This window comes from Balaenoptera borealis (genome assembly GCF_965194805.1).
Source record: "Balaenoptera borealis genome assembly, chromosome: 13".
Lineage (NCBI taxonomy): Eukaryota > Metazoa > Chordata > Mammalia > Artiodactyla > Balaenopteridae > Balaenoptera > Balaenoptera borealis.
The window spans coordinates 59,765,555-59,787,009 of record NC_138870.1 but is presented as its reverse complement, the minus strand read 5'-3'; the positions used below and the strand labels follow the sequence as shown (position 1 = coordinate 59,787,009).

The 21,455-nt window shown below is 36.5% G+C and overlaps 1 protein-coding gene across 2 annotated transcripts in view; it reads left to right on the top strand.

Moving 5' to 3' along the window:
- The window catches only part of PTPRR (protein tyrosine phosphatase receptor type R), a 260,447-nt gene that overhangs the window by 4,559 nt on the left and 234,433 nt on the right, over nt 1-21,455 (top strand). For both annotated transcript variants that reach the window (XM_082351633.1, XM_082351634.1), the window contains exon 2: nt 19,464-19,762. In XM_082351633.1, the coding sequence (XP_082207759.1) occupies nt 19,464-19,762 (299 nt within the window). The remainder of the gene's footprint in view (nt 1-19,463; nt 19,763-21,455) is intronic.

Genomic DNA, 21,455 nt, shown 5'->3' with positions numbered 1-21,455 from the left:
AACATAATGTATAAACTTCTGTTGAAAAGACCACTTCAGGAATATCCAAGGAGGCAGCTAAAAGCTACCCAATAATATGGATGGCAAAAATATTATGTGGAAGAGCCATAGATAGCTTTTCTTCAGTGTTTCTTCTCTTTCTTTGCCCAAAGAACTATATTCTGTTTCAGGAGATGATATTTATTGGGTAGTATTTTAGTTGCAAAGGAGTGAATGTCTTGGGATATCTTGAAAATTATCATGTGAAAGCTTTCTTTTTCCTATTGAATAGCTAATAAGACATAGAAGCTGATGTCAATGGATTACTCTCTCGTCAAGCTCTGGAAAAGGTTCTTTCAAATTTCTACATTGTTCTTACTATTGGCCTTTCTGGATGGCACAGAGACTACCTTCAGTATATCTTCTGAAGATGCCTCTTCATTTTCAGAGAAGTGCATAGTCAGTTTCTCTAGTCTTCAAGAGGGAAGAGTTCCTATGGGATCAAGAGGATCAGGGAAGTCATTTGCAGAAACACCACCCTCAAAAGAAAGGGTAGATGGATAGGAAAATATGTTTTAAGATGCCTTTTCTCAAAGAAGAGTCCCTTAGAACTCCCGAATTGGTTTTTCCTGTTCAAAATCACTCAACGAAGTCCTTACACTGGCCCAAGTTCTACTCTGTTCTCTCCCCCCATTACCTCTCTGATATCTCTCACTGCTTTCCTCTTTTTTGTCTCTCTCCAGCTACAGTAGTCTCCTTCCTATTCCAAGAAGATGCCAGGCACTTGCCCACCTCCCAAAAAAGTTTTGTTTATTTCTTTGCCTGAACTATCCTTTCTCTGTATTTCCATGGCATAATCCCTCAATTTTAGGTCTTTGCTCAAGGGTTACTTTCTCAGTGAAGCCCTCACTGGCTATCCTAATTAATATTTCATATCCCACCCCCACAAAAACCCTCTGATACCCCTTCCCTGCTTTACTTTTTAAATTAATTTTGTGAAGAATAGTTGATTTACAATGTTGTGTTAATTTCTGCTGTACAGCAAAGTGACTCAGTTATGCATATATATTCTTTCTCATATTCTTTTCCATTCTGGTTTATCACAGGATATTGAATATAGTTCCCTGTGCTATACAGTAGGACCTAGTTGTTTATCCGTTCTATATACAATAGTTTACATCTGCTAATCCCACACTCCCAGTCCTTCCCTCCCCCACCCCTCTCCCCCTTGGCAACCACAAGTCTGTTCTCTATGTCTGTGAATCTGTTTCTGTTTTGTAGATGTGTTCATTTGTGTCGTGTTTAAGATTCCACATATAAGTGATATTATATGGTGTTTGTCTTTCTCTTTCTGACTTACTTCACTTAGTATGGTAATTTCTAGGTCCATCCATGTTGCTGCAAATGGCATTATATCATTCTTTTTTATGGCTGAGTAATATTCCATTGTATATGTATATATACCACATCTTCTTTATCCATTCATCTGTTGATGGGCATTTAGGTTGTTTCCATGTCTTGGCTATTGTAAATAGTGCTGCTCTTGCTTTACTTTTTTTTTACCAGAGGTCATTCACCATCTATCATACCAAATATTTTACTTATATATTTTGTTAATGTGGTTCCCCCTCTCCCCATTAAAATATAAGTAACTTGAAGGCAGAGGTATTTGTCTGTTTTGTTTACTGCTGTTTCTACTGCAGATTCTGCCCAGCCTAGCACTGGGGGCGGGGAGTAGTGCCTGGCATAAAACTCCTAAAGATTAAATAAATACATTGAATAAATAAAAACAACACAGTAATATTTCTGGTCCCCTCTTTTTGCATTTAGTTTCTTCTTGGCACTCATGCAAGTCACCTTGTCAGCTTAGCCACTTCCAGCGTGAACTTCAGCAGAGCTCATTTATCCAAAACTCAAGTTGCTCCCCAGGAGTCTCATATGCCCAGGGGACATACCATCTCACACAGACTTTGCTACTTTGGGAATTGACGGGCAACTGGGCGTGAGCTTGAACTACTTATAAACTCAGTGGCAAAGTCCTTCCAACTGATTGCCAGATGCTGTACAGCCCAAATGCCTTGCTGGTTGGCTATACTTTTACTTCTTAGTAAAATGCTTTGTACATATGGGAATGGCTATAGTTATATGAAAGGATTCATACAGCTAATTTACAAGCAGGGTTTAAGGCACTAGGACAAACCTGTCTACTTCTTTGGCATTTGAGGCATAGGTATATGTATACAGTAAGTCCCCTACATATGAACGAGTTCCATTCCGAGAGCATGTTGGTAAGTCCAATTTGTTCGAAAATTCCACAAAGTTAGCCCAGGTACCCAACACAGGTAACACAATCGGCTATAAAGTACTGTACTGAAATAGGTTTATAGTACTGTGCTGTAATAGGTTTATAATACTTTTCACACAAATAATACATTAAAAAACAAACACAAAAAAATAAAGAAAACATTTAAAATTTTACAGTACAGTACCTTGAAAAGTACAGTAGTACAATACAACAGCTGGCATACAGGGGCACATTCACATCTTTGAAAGTTCACAACTTGTACCCTACCTTTGCTGTTTTCGTCCAAAAGGTCACCAAGTCTACTCACCAACTCTTCTCCACTTTCCATGTCTACATCACTGCCTTGTGCTAGGTCCTTATTTCTCATATAGTATTTCACAATAACCTACCATCAAATCCATCCTTCATAATGATGTCAGAGGTAAAACTTGAAAAAGCATACCCGATCATATTCTTTCTTTGTAAGATTCTCTAATACAGCTATTTCCTTTTCTCTTAGAATAAACCCAAACTTATTAGCATGGGAAAATCTTTTACTAACTCCATCTTTATTTCCTGTCATCATGTTCTGCTTTGCACACTATTATCGTACTAAGAGCAAATTTCTTTTGGTTTGCTATGCCTCTCATCCTTTTCACATACTGTTCTATTTATCTTAAATACCCAACTCTACTTCTTTTTCTAGATAACTTTTTTCTCCAACTTCAAATCTTGGTCATTGCCTACTTTGAGAACCCTTCCTGTGACACCCCACCTCATTCAAGTAGCTTTCCTAGGTTTTCCTTTTAGGCCCTGTATATTTCTCTATTAATGCACTTAACCTGAATATTTAAAAATTTTGAGGACAATAACAGAATTGTAGCTTTTATCTCTATATACCAATAACATAGAACTTGTTATCTAGTACACCATCAATAAATGTTGAATGAATGAATAAACATATCCAGGATGTATTAGACAAAATAAATTATGATTAATTTATATTGACAGATTGTATCTCATTTTGACGATCATAAAGAATAGAATTGACTTTACTACTGCTCTTTCAATCCAATTTACATTTATTGGTTACAAAGAAGTGGAAATGGGGCAGAAAAGCTTTCATTTAAACATAGTCTGTTTAAGGTAAGTTTATGTTCTACAGACGTGATGCTCATTGTAGTGGAGTTGTTTGTTGAACTCCTCCTAGATAGATAGACATTCCTATATGATATTCTAGTACTACTTCAGGATGGGAATGAGATGAATGTCTTTATTTTAAAGAGAGCAAAGAATTAGGTAAGGTACATAGCATGATAGTTTTGCACTAAGGAATGGACCCAGAACCCCTGACTCTGATTACTGATTGGTTATCAGCTACCTTGTAATAACAAACATGAGCCACTTACACATTCAAACTCAGGTGGGAGTGTGAGGCAGTGGGTTCGGAGACCAAAAATAATCCAACCCTCCCTTAATTCCCCCAAACAGAAACCAAACCATCACAGAAAATTTCTGAGTATTTGGATCGTTTTATACATTTTTTCTCTCTCTTTATATATAGACAAAATCTTTATAAAACCATAAACAATTTTTATGGGAGCCATGCTTATACCTGAAGAATGGAGACTGGTTTACGAATTATAAAAAGTCACTTTTTATGAGATGATGGGATCACACATCAAAGGCTCATTTATTGCCATTAGTATTAATGATAACATGGATGTTATGTTTCATGGTAAGTTTATTGTTAAATCTCTTAAAAGCTGTCTGTAAAGCCTGATTCAAAAGGTAGAGAAAGCCATTTTCCCCTTTAAAAGACGATTTTGAAAGATCCCACTTGGCCTTGAGTGCATTCTTCATCTTCAAAGTACTTAGACAAATGCTGACACACTTAGAGTAGCACTGATGTTTCCCAACAAAAGGGATTTTAATAGCCTGAAAAAATGTAATGGTAATATATTATTTTAAGATCAAATTTCCTAATGCTTATTAACCAAATAATGTAACTGTATGTGTCTATTATTGAGATACTTGCCACAGAATGACAATTAGCAAATTTATATTATGAATATTAGCACTTTCCATTTAAATAATCTTTTATTCATAATGGCTATCTAGACTTTTCTCATAATCAAATCTCATTTGACTTCAATTTATTAAGATGTTGATATCCATTAAAATTGCAGCCACATGGACCAACAACAAAACAAAACTAACTGTTTACCTGAAGCAGTATGTCTAGATCAATATGTCTAATTGCACTGAAGTAGATGCCAAGTTCATTGGGGACATGAATTATTTTTTGTCTTAGTTCAGACCTGAAGCAATGTACATTTGCTGACTTAAATGTGCAGATTGGCTTAAGGCAGCCCTAAACTACTGATTCTTTGGAAAAGATCAATAAATGAGCACAGAGTAAGAGTGTCTCACAGTGATTTACTGGCCTGTACAGCAATATGTATAGAATAAGACTCTACAGCTATTTCACTGCAGTAATGATCCAGTTCCAGAAGAAGACTAGAGGGGACATGAAGCAATGCCCATAACTGCACAGAGTCAGCTCTTATCACTGGGGTTACTTTCACTTACCTGGGAAAGATGCTGAATACAAAGTATGCCAAACATCATGATGAGTTAGTTTGAAAGGCCATCAATCCATCAATATAAAGGTGTGGTTTTAAGTTAAAGTAGTTCACCTTCTTGGTCTTGTTGATTCCAGACAGTGTTTTCATTCTCCCTGGAAGAAAATGAAATAGCATAAGCAGAGAAGTAAAAAGAAAATTGAAATAAAGGAGAAAATGCCATATTTTTAGATGACTTTTAGCAGAATAAGGTAGTAGTTAAGAGCATGTGTATTGTGGTCCAGCTCAAATCCAGGCATGATCACTTGCTATCTCTGTAACTTAGGCTAACTTAATCTTTCCAAGTCTCAATTTCCTCTTTTTAAAATGGAGATCAGGTACTATACAATTGTAGGGTTGTTGTGTGTTGAACAGGATAATGTAATGTAAAATAAACTGTGCTGTCTTAGTAAGTGCCATGTAAGTGTTAGGTATTATTTGACTAGGGGTGGGAGAGGTCAGATGCTGAATGGTCAACTAGTATCTTGGAGCAATTTCTCATTCTTTTTGTGTTTGAGCCAATGCCGGAGAAGCATGCATGCCCGAGAGAGATTCTGGATTCAGATCATTTCTTCAATTTGATCTTATCTGCATAGTTTTCCTCTACCTTTGGTGTGAGCCTTACTAAATGTGCAGGTTTGTGATGGACTGTGCAGCTCCAAAACATCCACCTATTGCTTTTGGCCACTGAGAGGCTGGAGAGAGCCTGACCAAGCCTAAGACGTCAGATCTCATTCTCCCAGCCCTTCCTCAATAACCCCCACCAAGCCCCTCAATAAAATAGTTTGACATCCTCCCCCCATCCCAGTTCACCTCTCCCCCAAATCTCTCTGTAATTCCTAAATCTGGATATTAACTGAAGCTATGAAAATATAATAAAAGGGTCTCCTATCAAGATAAACATTATATTTTATAGGGAAGAAACAAATAGATTTCCTTATAAGAAAAGAAGGAAAATACAAAGGACTATTTCCTAAGTCCCTATGATGTGCTACACTCTATCCCAAGTGCCTTATGTAAGATAATCATCTCACCCTTTAGGATGGAAAGTTTGTTTGAAATGACATGCTTGTACTACAGAAACAGCAAAAATACACTCTAACTCATGTAGCATAGTAAAAATAAAAAAGTTCTAGACTCTGACTGCCTGGGCTTGAATCCCATCTCTGCTGTTTACTATTTAAATTCTCTGTGGGTCCCTTTTCTTATCAGAAAAAAAGGCTAATAACATAGTAACTACCTCGTGAGGTGGTTTAAGGATTTAAAGAGCTAATTCCTAAGGGCCCACAGCATGGGGGCTGGAACACTGAATACATTCAATGGCTAGTAGTTGTAAGAATTATCATATTAGCATGTGAAAACTTTCATTGGTCCTATATTTCAGGTTCCATACTTGAAAAGGAAAAAATGTGCACATTGACTATCAGCCCACTAAAAAGAAAATCACTCTAAAGCCTTCTTTTGTGAAGAGTGCCTGCCATGAAAATCTGATTTTCATGCCTCCATTTAAAAAAATCCTTGTAGAACCTTTGCCTTATAAATTAAAAAATGCTCATAATTAGCAAGTTTGTGTCAGAGGAAATAAATGCTGTTTTCCAAACTGGAGAATCTAAGAGAAAAAAATCCTATAGCCGCCAGAGGCACTGCAATCATGGGCAACCCTCTTCCTGGTAAAGTATCTCTTAGTCTTAGGGTTTGGGTAGGATTTCTAGTATCATCCCTTCTGCTGTCTCACTCTACAAACTATCTGAACTCACAACGTCCAACAGGAGTCCAAATATCCCACTTCTACTGCTGAACCCTCTCCGTGTCCACGGACACCTTGAAAACCCTGTGCATTGCATGGTTTGCATACGCCACTTTGAGAGCCCTGCCCACATACCTTTGGTGTGTGTGTGGCAGGGGAGGGTACAGGCTTCATGAAATCAGAGTTTCCACACATGCATTCTGGGGATCAGGCATCCTGCCTTCGCTAGTGTTAAATTCTGCTGAGTCGACCATAAATTCTCAGCGGGTGCAGAGCCCATGCCTCCAGGCCAGTCCTGCCCTGTGCCTGAAGCAGAGGTGCCTCCGGTCTCCCATACTTCTGCCTGCAATCAGCCCCCACTGCTGGCAACCGCCCACCCCTACCCTTGATGTCTTGACATTCACCCTCTGGAGCCGTGAACTCAGGCTAAACCTCAACCTCCTACTTTCTCCTTCCTCTCCACCCCAATTAAAGTCTGTAGTTCTTGCTTCTCATTGCAGGAGAGGTCTCTCCTCAACTAGCTGTATTTTAGAAGAGATGTGACACACTGATCTACTCCTGATAAAAATAGCTGTTAATTGGATGGTCTTTCCCTAGCCAATGTTCATTTTTTCAAAGACCCATGAGAAAGCAGTACCTTAGACCAGTGGCATTAATTTCAAGTGATGGATGAAGGGACTAGGACAGGATGCAGTAGACGTGTTCACCTGAAAGGCCTACCAAGTGCCCCTCAAGTCCCTAAATGCAGGCAAAGGACACTAGGTCAGGGATCTCTTCAAGTGGCCACTGTGGACCTCCTTCCTTACCCTCCTCTTGCCCTAATATTCGGGGCTTTATGTCTCTGTAGTACCATTGCTATGACAATATTGTAATTTTTTATATGTTCTAATATTCATTTTGCTATATTTTAATATAATTCCCAATCTACTACGAGAATTATTCTTAAAATAGATATTTCTTTTTCTTTGTCCTGCAATGGAGTCAGGCTTTTAAGTCATCTGGAGAACTCTACTATAAAAATGATGGTAATATTTTATAATTCCTGTAACTATTTATAAATAGTAATATTTTAACTGTTTGCATAACAATGAGGCATAAAAATTAGACTTTACAAATGTACTTGGTGCTTCATCATTCAGTAAGTGCATTTGGAACGCAATTCCTATGATTTCTGCAAAGGCTAGTGTTTCTCAGCTTTATAACCATATGATCATTTTTCCCCACTTCTGCATTTCCCCAGAGGGCATATCTTGACAAAGGTCTCCTCTTAATGGCTGTGAAGTTTAAGAGATAGTAGCATTCGCTCCTGTCAACCTCTCCTCCAGGCATCCTCCAACTCAGTTCTTCAGGAACTGGGGCGCATCTGACTGCTTCTGTCTGAGCCAACATAAGTCTCACTCAGCAGGGTCCGAGGCCAGTGGTCTTAACCCATTTCTTCTTTATGACTTACGTCTAGTCACACTGCCCCAAAAGGTGCTGTCCTAATTGTATTATGTTTCACTCTGTAATACATTTATCAGATGAAATATAATGCTATTAAAGCTGGGCAAAACCCAGGAAACATGAAACCCTTTCATGTAATTTTGCCACCAGCGCATGGCAGACACAGATTTTTCCATTCTGTGACCCCCAGATAGAGTTCTCCACTGTGCAGCTCAACTTTGGATGGAAGAGATAAATAGGAATAATTGAGGGTCACCCACAGTAGTTACAGTGGGCTGTAAGTGGGCGTAGGAGCCACATTTTCTAATGGAATATTTGAGGAAATGTGAAGGAGTGTTTATATCAAGAACATGCAGGAAGAGTTTACAAGATGCCTTAATTAAAATCATTGCTTATTCTTGTAGGATTCAGGGCCTTTCCTACTTGGAGAAGAATAGAGGCAGCTCTATAAAAATAAGACTAGTTACTTTGGAGTTGGTTTCTTATTTTTATTTTAGATATACTAGATACATCACTGGCCAAACATGTGAAGCATTTAAATAGTATCAGAAAAAGATGCAGAGCTTCCCCACGGGATTATATTTTCGCATCCTAGAGACCAGTGCATAGACTAGATTTTAGGAAAAACATTTCTGGAGGGAGGTGTTCTTTCTTTTTTTTTTTTTTTTTAAAAAAAACATCTTTATTGAAGTATAATTGCCTTACAATGGTGTGTTAGCTTCTGCTTTATAAAAAAGTGAATCAGTTATACACATACAATATGTTCCCATATCTCTTCCCTCTTGCATCTCCCTCCCTCCCACCCTCCCCTAGGTGTTCTTTCAATAACAAGCTCTTTTTTGGAGGGCCCATGATTGTTTACAATTTTCATAAATATAATTCAATTAAAATTCGTATTTGTTATCTTTTAGAAACACATTTCATTTTATTTTACTTTTTATGACAGAACTACTGGCCTAAAGATGTACTTTTTTTTTGTCAGATTGGTTGTTTGGTGTCAGGACACAAGACAAATGTGTACACATATAAATATATGCATACATACATGTAACGTATGTTGTAAGAACATAACTAAGACACACAAACTGAATTTTACAAAATTAGCTTTATATACAGACAGAGCCGTAGTGGAGTCTTTCAAAACACTGATATAATTTGCTATTAAGATTAGTAGGAGTGAGCACATGTTATACCTGGGAGGTTATTCTAACAGACCTCAGTTGTCACATCTTGGGATGGCTATAATGTTCACCAGGAAGATTCAGTGTTGGTACTGTGGGTGCTACTAACTGGAGATTAGTGCCGTGGTGACCTCATGGATTAGCATTACCAATAGAATTATAGAATAACTGGAAGAGTAGTTTTAATATTAGCCTCCTTACATCCAAGGATAGTGCTTCTGGAAATCCCTGCTCCTTTAAGTTCCCAAAGGGTCCTATATTGTACTTATGGAAAAACTTAAATCTCTTTGGAAAAAATCAGCACCACGTGAATGTAACTGAATTGAGGCTCTCTTTTACTGAAGTACGTTTCTAATCTGGTTGTAGATCTACAAGAACCACCTTCACTTTCTGATGAGAAAACTGAGGCTTAGAGCGGTTGAGGACACATGCTCAAGTTCACATAGATGAGAGGGGGTGGGTATTGAAGCAACAATCTAGGTCCCTTATCTCTTATTCCATTGCTTTTTTTAAAAAGTATGTTTCTTTCCTTTCTCAGTACTATTAATTGGCATTTCTAAGTAAACTTCCACTGGTACTTGTGTATTTTTAACTTTTCCTGAGAGGCATTTACAAATCAAATGAGAACCTTGTCATTTCTCGTGTAGAAATTCCCAAGGGACTTCCTTGATGTTATCCATTTATATCTCCTTTCTAGAGAAGAAAGTGCTGGCAATCCTTGAAAAACAGTGATTGTCCTTTTACAAAATAATCAGAGAACAAAGTTGCCCTTTTTTGATTGTTCACTCTTTCAAGTCTCTTTGGTGACCACTGTTTTGTCCTTTTGTTCCTTTCACAAGTCACTAACACTGATTTAAACACCTGAAATACAAGGATTTATTCTGAGAGGGTGTATGCAAGGCCATTCTACCTTGTGCATCTAGGAATTACCAACATTGAATTTGAAATAATGAATCATGATGTATTCAAATTTAACATTGTAATTTTATACATTTCTCTTTCCTTTGTTGAAGATCTCTTTAGAGATTATCAAGGTCATATCCAGAATGAAGTTTCAATTGTGGAATTTTATGAACATCAAAACTGGTTATTCTCATGTAAATGTTCCTCCTATGATAAACGTTACTTTTATTTTAAATGCAGATAAGTATCTTTGACAAGCTATTCACTAAACATTCTGTGAGAGACGCTCTGTCCCTTAGAAGTGGAGAAAATTGTCACTGAGCTCTCAGTGAAGATGAGGAATCCTACTATACATCTTATATCAACTTTCTCTCTCATTCTTTACAAGAACTGTTTCAATCCTTCTCCGTTCTCCTGGAACCTCCAGTCTTTCTTACCTCGTCCTCTCTCTTATGATTCATTCCCTTCTGCACAGAGAAGATAGAAGCCATCAGAAGAAAACTTGCTCAACTTCCACCACCAAACCCATTAACATCCTTCATCTTCCCGCCTCTCCCTTATCCCCATATTAAAATGGAAGAAATACCTCCCTGCAATCCAAACTTCATCCCCTTGCCTGTGCTCTGGATCCCACCTCCTTAAATCTTCTGGGGGAGCTCAGTCTGCAGATTATCCATATGCTTTCTCCTATATTTTCAACCACTTCTTCTCAACTAGCTCCTTCCCTTTAAGCATTGAATGTACTCAGATCTCTTCTATCTTGAAAAAAAATCCCTCAACCCTCCTTCCCTTCCTGATAACACACTGTGATTGTCGTATCACACCCAAGCTGGTTGCAAAAGTTGTCATATGTGTTGTTTCTCATTTATCTCCCACTTGATCCTCAATCCAATTAAATCTAGCTTTCTCCTACACACAGACACTGAAACTACTTTCTATACATTTATCAATCATTTGTTAATGAGATAGATTTATATTTAGTGATGAAAAAAGATGTTTTGATACAGTTTTGAATGAAAGAAGTAGCTTACAAAACATAACATAGCATAATCTATAGACTTTTTCGGTGTATATAGTTCTATGAATTTTATCACATATATAGATTCATGTAATCACAATACAGAAAAGTTCAATCGCCCCAAAAAACTCCTTAATGCAATCTCCCTGCTCCTCAACCGATAAACCCTAATAACCATTCATCTGTCCTCCATCACTAGTTTTTTTTCTTTTCAAGAATGTTCTATAAATGGAATCATGAGACTTTTTGCAACTGTCTTCCTTTACTCAGCCTAATGCCTTTGGGATTCATCCAAGTTGCTTTGAGCATCAATAGTTCATTTTTTAAAATTGATGAGCAATATTCCATTATCTAGATGTATAAGTTTGTTTTCCATTCATCCATTGAAGGACAATTAAGTTGTTTCCATTTGAGAGCAATTATGAATATAGCTGCTACAAAAATTTGTTTACTGAGTATTGTTAGTATTTTTCATTTTAGCAATTCTAAGAGGTATGTTGTGGTATCATGTCACAGTGTTAATATGCATTTCCTTACTGGGCAGATATTCATGTGCCTATTTGCCATTCATGTATCTTTAATAATGTGTCTGTTCAAATCTTTAGCCCATTTTTTAAAAATTGGTTTGTTTTCTTACTGTTGAGTTTTTCGAGTTCTTTGTTTTTTCTCATTATTAGTCCTTTGTTGGATATGTGATTTGCAAAATTGTCTCCCACTGTGCAGTTTGCTGTTTTATTCTCTTATCAGTGTCTTTCACAGAGCAAAACTTTATTTTGCTGCAGTCCAATTTATCAAATTTTTCCCTTATGGATTGTGATTTTGGTGTCATATCTAAGAACTCTTTGCCTAACCCTAGTTATACAAATTTTCTCCTATATTTTCTACTAAAAGTTTTATAGTCATACATTATATGTTTAAATCTGTGATCCTTTTTGAGTTCATTTTTGTATGAACTCAAAGATTCATTTTGTGTAAAGATTCATTTTGTTGTGAACAGTTGTCCTATAGTTCCAATATCATTTTGAAAAGACTGTCTTTTATTGTTTTTGCATCTTTGTCAAAAATCAAATGATGACATTTTTTTCTGGATCTATTTTTGAACTCTATTTTGTTCCATTGATTTATGTACCTCTTCCTTTGCTAATACCACACTATACTGATTACTAATTACTTACTATTAGCTTTATAGTAAGTCAGAATTGGGCAGTATTATTCTGCCACCTTTATTCTTCATCTGAAAAATTGTTTCAGCTATTCTATTTTAGAATCAATCTCTCTCTTATATATATATATATATATATATATATATATATATATAATTATATACATATAAAATTATATATAATATGTATTGTATATAATTATGTATATTATATATATAATTCGGCTTGAATTTTTATTGTAATTGGGGATGATTAACATCCTCATTATGTAGAGTCTTCCAATTCATGAACACAGTATGTCTGTCTATTTATTCAGGTCTTCTTGTTTTACTTTCTCAGCATTTTGTAGTTTTCAGTATATATATCCTATACATGTTTTGTTAGAATTGTACCTAAATATTTTATTTTTTGCAACTGTTGTAGATTTGTTTAAATTTCAGTTTTGAATTGTACATTGCTAGCTTAGAAAATGCCATTGATTTTCATAGGTTGACATTATATTCTATTAACTTGCTAAACTCACCTGATCTACAAAAATTTTGATGAGTTCCTTAGGATTTTATACAGAGACAATCATGCTATCTGCAAACAGAGCAGTTTTGTTTCTTCTCCAATATGTATGCCTTTTACTTCTTTTCTTTGTTTTATGGCAGTAACTCGGACTTTCATTCAGTACAGCATTGTATAGAAGTGTTAAGAGTATCATACTTGCCTTGTCCTCTATCTTAAGGGAAGGAAGCATTCAGTCTTTCACCATTAAACCTAATGTTAGCTGTGGAGTTTTGTGCAGGTGGCTTTTACAAGGTTGAAGAAGTTCCCTTCTATTTCTAGTTTGCTTAACTTTTTTACTATGAGTTGATGTGAATTTTGTCAAATGCTTTTTCTACATCAATTGGTATGATGTGGTTTTCCTTTGTTAGACTGTCAATATGATGGATTACATTGATTGGTTTTCAAATATTGAAGCAGCCTTACATTCCCAGGATAAGCCTTACTTGGTTATGGTGTATTATCCTTTATATTTCTGCATTCAATTTGCTAATACTTTCTTGAGGAGTTTTGCATCTGTATTCATGAGTGATATTGGTCTATAGTTTGTTTTTTTTTTTAGTACTGACTTTTTCTTGTTTTGTTATCAGAGTAATTTTGGCCTCATAAATGATTTGGGGAGTGTGCCCTTCTCTTCTATTTTTTGGGAGAGGTTGTTTGGAATTGAAGTTAATTTTTTCTTTAAATGTTTAAATTTACCAGTGAAACTATTTGATCCTGAAGATTTCTTTTTCAGAAAAAAAATTTAAGTAGGAATTCAATTTCTTTTATAATTTTAGGACAATTCAGGTCAGGTATTTCATCTTGGGTGAGTTTCTTTAATTTGTGGGTTTTGAGGAATTGGTCATTTCATCTAAATTGTTGAAGGTATATGCAAAGGATTGTACATAGTATTCTCCTATTATCCTTTTCATGTCTACTGGGTATTTAGTGATTTTCTTTCATCTGATTTTGGTAATTTGTGTTTTCGGTATTTCTTTGTCAATCTTGCTAGAGTTTTATCAATTTATTGATGTTTTTCAAAGAATCAGCTTTTGTCTCATTGATTTTCTCTATTGTTTTCCTATTTTCAATGTAATTATTTCTGCTTTTAACTTTTTAATTTCTTTCCTGTGCATACTTTACATTTATTTTGCTCTTCTTTTTTCTCGTTTCTTAAAGTGGAAGCTTAGATTCTAATATAAGCATTTATGCTATAAATTTTCCTCTAAGCACTGCTTCAGCTGCATCCCACAAATTATGGTTTTGTATTTATTTTCTCCTGGAGCTGTCTTTGTCTGCACTTGGTGTCCACTATGGGTTGGCTAGAGGATACTGGGGGCAGAGGGAGATGGTAAACTTACTGCTGATGTTGTGGAATTTTGAATTCTGTTCTTCATCCCCAATCCCTCTGCTACTGTTTACTTTCCAGAGTTCTCAGATAGCTGTTTTATGCATTTTGTTCAGGTTTGATAGCTCTATTTAATGTAAGCAACAAGGCAGAGTGTGTTTGCTCTGTCTTACCCAGACTCAGAATCTTTCATACCCTTTTAAACCCTTTAAAATTATTTTACTTTTGTTCAAGGACTCAACAGGGAGGGTGCTTCGCATTGTGCTTCTAGAATGCTGTCCCCAAACCTTTTCCATGTTGAATCTGGTCCTCTGAATATCCAGGCTCAGCTGTCCACTGATGAACTTTAAATCCCTAAATCCCATGTAAGTGTTCAGGGTTGTCTTGTTTGAACTCTCAGACTGTCAGTGACACTGGACACTGACAATCACAGATCCTTGGTATACTCTTCCCATCGCTTCCATACTTCCACAGTCTCTAATTTTTCTTCTTCATCCTCTAGCTGCTCCTTAAATGTGGTCTCCTCCGGGTCTTTGCTGCAGACTCATAATTCTTCTCATTCCACAAGGCAGTCTCATCACTCAGGGACTCAGTTTTCCATTACTATGCTTATGGTGTTTAGTATTTAACTCTAGTCCAGAACTTTCTCTTGAGTTCCACATAAACGTAATTGCTTTCTAGATGTTTCTGCTTCTTTATATTGTAGGCACCACAGAATCACATTTCTCTGTCTCAGTAAAGGGCACCTCCATACACTGGGTTGCCGACTGGAAATAGAATTATCCTTAAATATCAACTGCTGGTTCCTTCCTACAACATTAACTCAATAACTGAATTTATTCCCCTTTTTTTTTGGTCAATTCCTATGTCTTAACACTTCTGGAATTTGTCTCTGCTTTGTCCCTCTACTGCCACCTTGTCTGGGCTATTCTCCTGTCATCTAAAATATTTTACCTGGTACCTTTGCACTTAGTCTTGCTTCCTCCCAATCCATTTTCTTGTACAGCCAGAGTAATTTTTGAGAAATATAAATTTTATATTATCACTTCCCTCCTTAAATCGTGTAAAATGTTCAATTTTTCTAATGCTTCATGTCTTCAATGCTATTAAAGGTATTTTACAACCTATCATGTTATCTTCAGTATCACTCAGTCTTTCTGCATTAGTGTCCTGTTGCTGCATGACAAATTGCCCGAAAATTTATCAGATTAAAACAATATATATTTATTATTTCTCAGTTTCTGTGAGTCAGAAATCTGGCCATGGCTTAACTGAGACTTCTGCTTCAAGGTGTCTCGTAAGACTTCAGTTAAAGTGTTGGCCTGCACTAGGCTCCTAGGAGAAGGCTCAACTGAGGAAAGACTTGCTTCCAAGCTCATTTACATGATAGCTGGCAGGATTCAGTTCCTCAGTCGTTGTTGCAACTGAGAGCCTCAGTTCTTCCCTGGATTTTGGCTAGAAGCCTCCTTCTTCACATGGACCTCTCCAACATGGCAACTTGCTTCATCAAAGTCAGCTGGAGTTTCCCAGCAACACAGAAGTCACATCTTTTTTAGCAGGAATGCTAAATGACATCCCATCACCTGTTGGTTAGAAGTAAGTCAAGAGCAAGATCTTGCTCACTCTCAACGGGCATGAATGCCAGTAGGTATGGGTCTTAGAGTCCCATCTGAACAGTCCACTACAATCTCTTACCTTCTTTTTCTTATTTCCTCTCTTAATTTCTCTGTGCTGCTTTCTGAATTATTACCGAAACTTTTCCAACTTACCAATTCTCTATTCAGTGGTGTCTAGTCTACTGTCTAACCCATATATTGCATTTCATCAATTATGATATTTTTCATTTCTATGATTTCCACTTGGATTGAAACATGCCTGTTCTCTTTTCCTCAAATCCCTTATTCTTATTTTTCTCTTTTATCTCTTTGGATGTTTTAATTAACTTATTTTGAAGGCCCCTTTATTTTTCTCTTTTATTTATTCTTTCTTAGATAAGAATCTTCCTACTTCTCCATCTTCTGACCATCTCTCATGGCAATAGTCACCATGTGCCTTGTAATTTTTTAAGTCTATGAGTGTGTCTTCAGTGTGACTTAGCTTGCATGGAAACACTTGGAAATTCCATTTATATTCTAGTTTCTAGAGACATCACTATAAGATTGATTTTTCAGTTGCTTCTGTCTAAGACCCTATAATGCATGCAGGTTCTAAAACATTTTTTTGCTTAATCTTCTACAAACTACTCTTTCTTGGTTTTCCTCCTACTTTACTACCATTCCTTCTCATTTATCTTTGCTGGCTCCATTTCATTCAGCTCCTTGACACGAAATATTGTAATTCTACCAGGAGTTCTGTCCTATATACTCTTCTCTTCTCAATCAATCTCCAGTCACTTGACTTTAAATTTTATTTGTATTGGATGACACAAATCTCTCTCTCTCTCCAACCATGAACTAAACATTTATTAAATTTCTAATTCAACATCTCCACTTTGATATTTAATAGACATCTCAATCTTAACATTTCCAAAATGTTTACTTGAGTATATTTATAATGTCAAAGTGAAGGAGGTGATGATAGATGGGTAACGTTTGAAGACAGAAAAAATAAAACTTATTCCAGATACTAGCTTGGTGGTCCTCAACTTCAGGGTTGGAATGTGAGAAAATTTCAATTCGAAATCCAGATTTGTAGGCTACATATCCAGAGATCTGCTATGGTAGTTCTAGGCTAAGATCTGGGAATCTGCATCTTAATATCCCAGGTAATTCTGATGTAAGGATCTAAGCACAACACTTTGAAAAACTTTCTTACCTAATGGCTATGGTGGGGTTCCTAATATTGTGCTGCCATCTTGGTTCTCATTACTCAAGGACAAAGCAGGACTAAGTCCTTTCACATATACAACTGGATAGGGCTGGGAAATTTTAGTTGTGTTTCAACTGCACTTAAAATTCGATTTTTTTACCTTTCCCTGTAGGCCAGTTTTAGCACAAGAGACATTTGTTAGTTGGACTCACCTATTCTATTGCTCTGAAAAGGTTTTCTGTGATTGATATCATATAAAAAGAAAGATTGAAGATAACTGTGTAATTTTCTCAGGTCTTCATTCACTTTTCCCCTCCTCATAAATCTGCATTCTCTGATCTTCTGAGCCGCTTCTCTTTCTTAGTGAAATTCTTCGCCATCCCCCGCTATGGGGTTTTTTTTGTTTTTTGTTTTTTGCTTCCCGAATCTTGCAAGCTTTTTTTGATGTTAATTTTTATTAGCATGACTATTTCGATAGCACTATCATGTTAGATATAGTTGCCATGCTACTGAATGTTATAGATTCCTCTTTTTGGTAGAAGAACCAATCCCTCAGGTGAAAAACCCAAATTCATTCAAGTATGCAGTATGCCTTTCCTGAAACAAGGGACCATCTTTAAATGAGGAGTATTTAAAAAGTCAACTAGGATAAAAATAATATGTGTGTTCTATTTCTTAACCCCAAGGTGACCATGTCATTGTTGCTCTTCACAATGTCAGACTCAGTCCTTTAATAGGCGAGGGAGGAAACTTCACCTGTAGTATGGAAATGCTGTAGGACGTGTGTTACAGTATCATTTAGTGAATTACTTTTAGTAAAATACTAAACAAACATTTGTGGTCAGAAAGTTAATATACATCTAAAATATTATAGCACCATTCTCCATTAATAAAATACGGCAAGAATATTAACAGTGAAGGACCATATTCATTTACATATGTTCCTAATGACAATGTCATTTCCAAATCTGAGGAACTCTTATTTCATTCAGAGAAACCAAGTTTACAGTCATTTCAAGGTCACACTGTCCAATCATCATCTTTGGCAAATTATGGTAGCTTGATTTCTTTTAAAAAAAAAGTTACAGTCAATTCAGCATGCTCAGGATTGAAGACATGAGGACTAGTTTCTCTTGGGTTGGCCAAAATTTTCGTTCGGGTTTTCTGTAACACCTTAAGGAAAAACCCGAATGAACTTTTTGGCCAACCCAATATGACTATCTCAGAATTCACGTGAAATGTATTTGTGATTTGAATGCTGTAAAAGCCTAAAGTCCCTGGGACCCAATGATTTCCAAACCATTACATCATGGTGAAAGCACTTGAGCTGACTGAAAAAATAACCTGTCTTCCTATCTCTAAGTGAAATTTGACAGCATACTGGTAAGACAGGATTGCTGAAGGTGCTAGAAATATATGCTGGTCACAGAGGCTTGATGGACGGGAAAAGCTGTAAAAACTAGCAATTCCTCTACTCTAAATATTCAGTAAGAATTCTAGGCACCCCAGAATTCTTATAAAAGGAGGGAAGTAATCTTCTAAGGACAGCACTTGTACAGCTATTGTTGCCATAGGCATACCCAGGGAAAATCTGTGGTGCCTTGGGTCGCTAGGACAGTGTGGGTGGCATTACTATGTTGTGATCTGTTCAATCTGCTTATCATCTTATATAGAAGGTCTTAAGTTTACTTTTCTAATTGGTGTTTGACCTAGTGATATTCTTTTGACTCACATGTGTATGTTATCTGTTTCCTCCTGTGGCCAATGACAAATAGGAAAAAGTTATTCAAGTCAGTGGATATTTACCTAACAGAAGAAATAAAGGAGCATGTACTACTTTATCTAGATGGCCATATTACTAAGTAAGAAGGAGAGAATGGATATCATTACACAACTGGAAGTTGCTACTACAATGCGTATACTCAGATTCCTGCCTTAGTCAGCTTATAATAGTCTATAAGTATCTTAAAAATTCCACGTAGTTGACTATAAGTAGGATAAAAGAAGTATAAAATAAGAATTGTGTGAAATGCTATTGATTAAAGGGAAGAAAGCTTGAATATGATATAAATGGTTGTCATTTGAGGGACAGTTAGCACATCTAAGAAGAGATGCTCAACGGGGTATTACGACCATGAGCTTAGATAAAGGAGGAAATTCCTAACTAAAAGAGGCATTAGAATATCTTTTAAATAGCACTTTTTCAAACTATACCCACTTCTGTCCACCCAAAGTCTCTGAGATGCCTCCATACCACCAAGTGTGTTCTCTTTGTCGGAGATAATGGAGCAGGGACAAAAATGGAGATGAACTGATCTAAATCCTTCACAATCCTTAAAGCTTCCTAAGAACGGGTAATTCTCTTTATCAGATATTCTATTCAACTTACTGAATAAGGTCTTTGATTTTCGTTTCTGTTTCTTCCCCCTTTCAGGGTGCCTTTCAAGAAATAATGATCATTTTTTGGCAATTCATCAGAAGAAGAGTGGGAAGCCAGCCTTCATTTATCACCATTCACAAGACATTGAGAAGAGCCTGGATATAGCTCCACAAAAGATACAGAAACATAGCTACCATTCCTCTTCTAAAGCTCAAATAAGCAAACGCCACCAAATTGTTAATTCAGCATTTCCTAGACCTGCGTATGACCCATCTCTCAATCTGCTGGCCATGGCTGGTCAAGACCTTGAAGTGGAAAACCTTCCAATCCCAGCAGCAAATGTGATTGTGGTGGTAAGTACTGCATTTAACTAATGCTCATGCGATGGTTTCCTCTGTGGTTGATACTTTGAAACAAGCAAGAAAACAAAACCTAATGGTGAATAGTTATCATTGGATCTCAATGACTATTTACCATAGCACTTCTTATTCTCTGGTATTTCTTTTTGGTTACTTGATTATTATCTGTTGGCTTCCTCTTGAACGTAAGCCCATAAAATAAGAAACCTTGTCTGTATCTTCTCTACACAGCACAATGCAACGTGCATAGTAGGTATTTAATAATTTGAACAAAAAATTGCTTCAGGAAGTCCTTACAGTTACGTTGGATCATATCCTGTACGTAGCCTCCTGACTTCTGTGATAATCTGTTCTAAGCAGATAGGCCTGAGTCTCAGTTTATGTAAATAAATAGTACTTATTAAAGATCTTCTGGTCACTTGACTCAAATTGCAAGAAATGAAGAGACCCTGAAAGGGAGAGAGTGATGTACAGGGAGGAGAGTTTTCTACAACTGGAGTAGATAAGATGGTTTGGAAGTAATTGATGGAAAATATTCCTAATATCACTGGACAAGCATCACCTTTTATTAATCAAGGCGATGTAATGGGTCCATTTTTGTATTCTTAGGGTATGTAACCAGGCCAGAGGTTCCCAATTTGTGGAAGTATCTTTAAACACATGCTAAGGTTGACACACTGTTTGGACTATAGTCCCTCTCAAGTTTAAAATTACAATAGGAGGATCCACATTAAAACTACAAGTCAGTAGCTAAATGGTTGTTAATTGCACTTCTGCTCCCAACCATGACCAAATATGTTGACTTTTAAGGCAAGATGATTCAATGAAACCATGTTTGCATTTTGGCAACATCTCTATAAACCTAATGTAATTAAAATTAATGAGCTTTTTTCCTTTTCTTTATTTTTTTAATCTACTATATATAGGACACTTAGTATTGAGAATCAAAGATCCATTCATTGATGTTTTCAACTAGCATCCATTCAATATTTATTATGATCTGGCCATCATTCGGGGTATCTAGAAATACCCATCATTTGGGGTATCTACAAGTGAAATGGAGTCTCTAGTTTTGCTTGGGAAATGTCTAGGGAGAAATGTTGGTAAGCCAATAAAAATCATAAATAGAGAACATAAGATGAGCTCTTGTTAAGAGAAAATATGTGGGTCATTTGGCCTCCTGAAATACTTGAACAACTTTTCTGCATTTACATGAGTAACAGATGTTCTGAAGGTGAAAGCCATGCACTCTGTCTATTGAGTGAAGATAAATGATGTTAATGGTGTCGCTGTATCTGGATATGCCTGTGCTAATGCTCAGGCTCAGGAGAGATATTTCCTCTAGTGACCATCATCCACCCATAGTCATCAACTCTTAAAGTTGCTGTGAATTATGGATCAAGAGGTTTGTTCTATCTTATAATGTCATGTACTGTCTAGTTAATTTAATATTATGGAGAATAAAAGGCATCAGCGAGGAACTCTGGCAGGTCATTTCACTTTTAGCTCATTTGTGGTTTGGAGATTCATGAAGAAGCTGTGCTTTTTCTTTTGGGTGATGGTGACATGAAGGCAATGGGCGATTTTGCGGCATTCGCCTTCCCTAACCTCTCTTGATCTAGTCTCTAACGGTGCCATGGTGCTGGTGGCTTGCAACAACCATTGCTAGTGCTAATGTTTCCTGTAA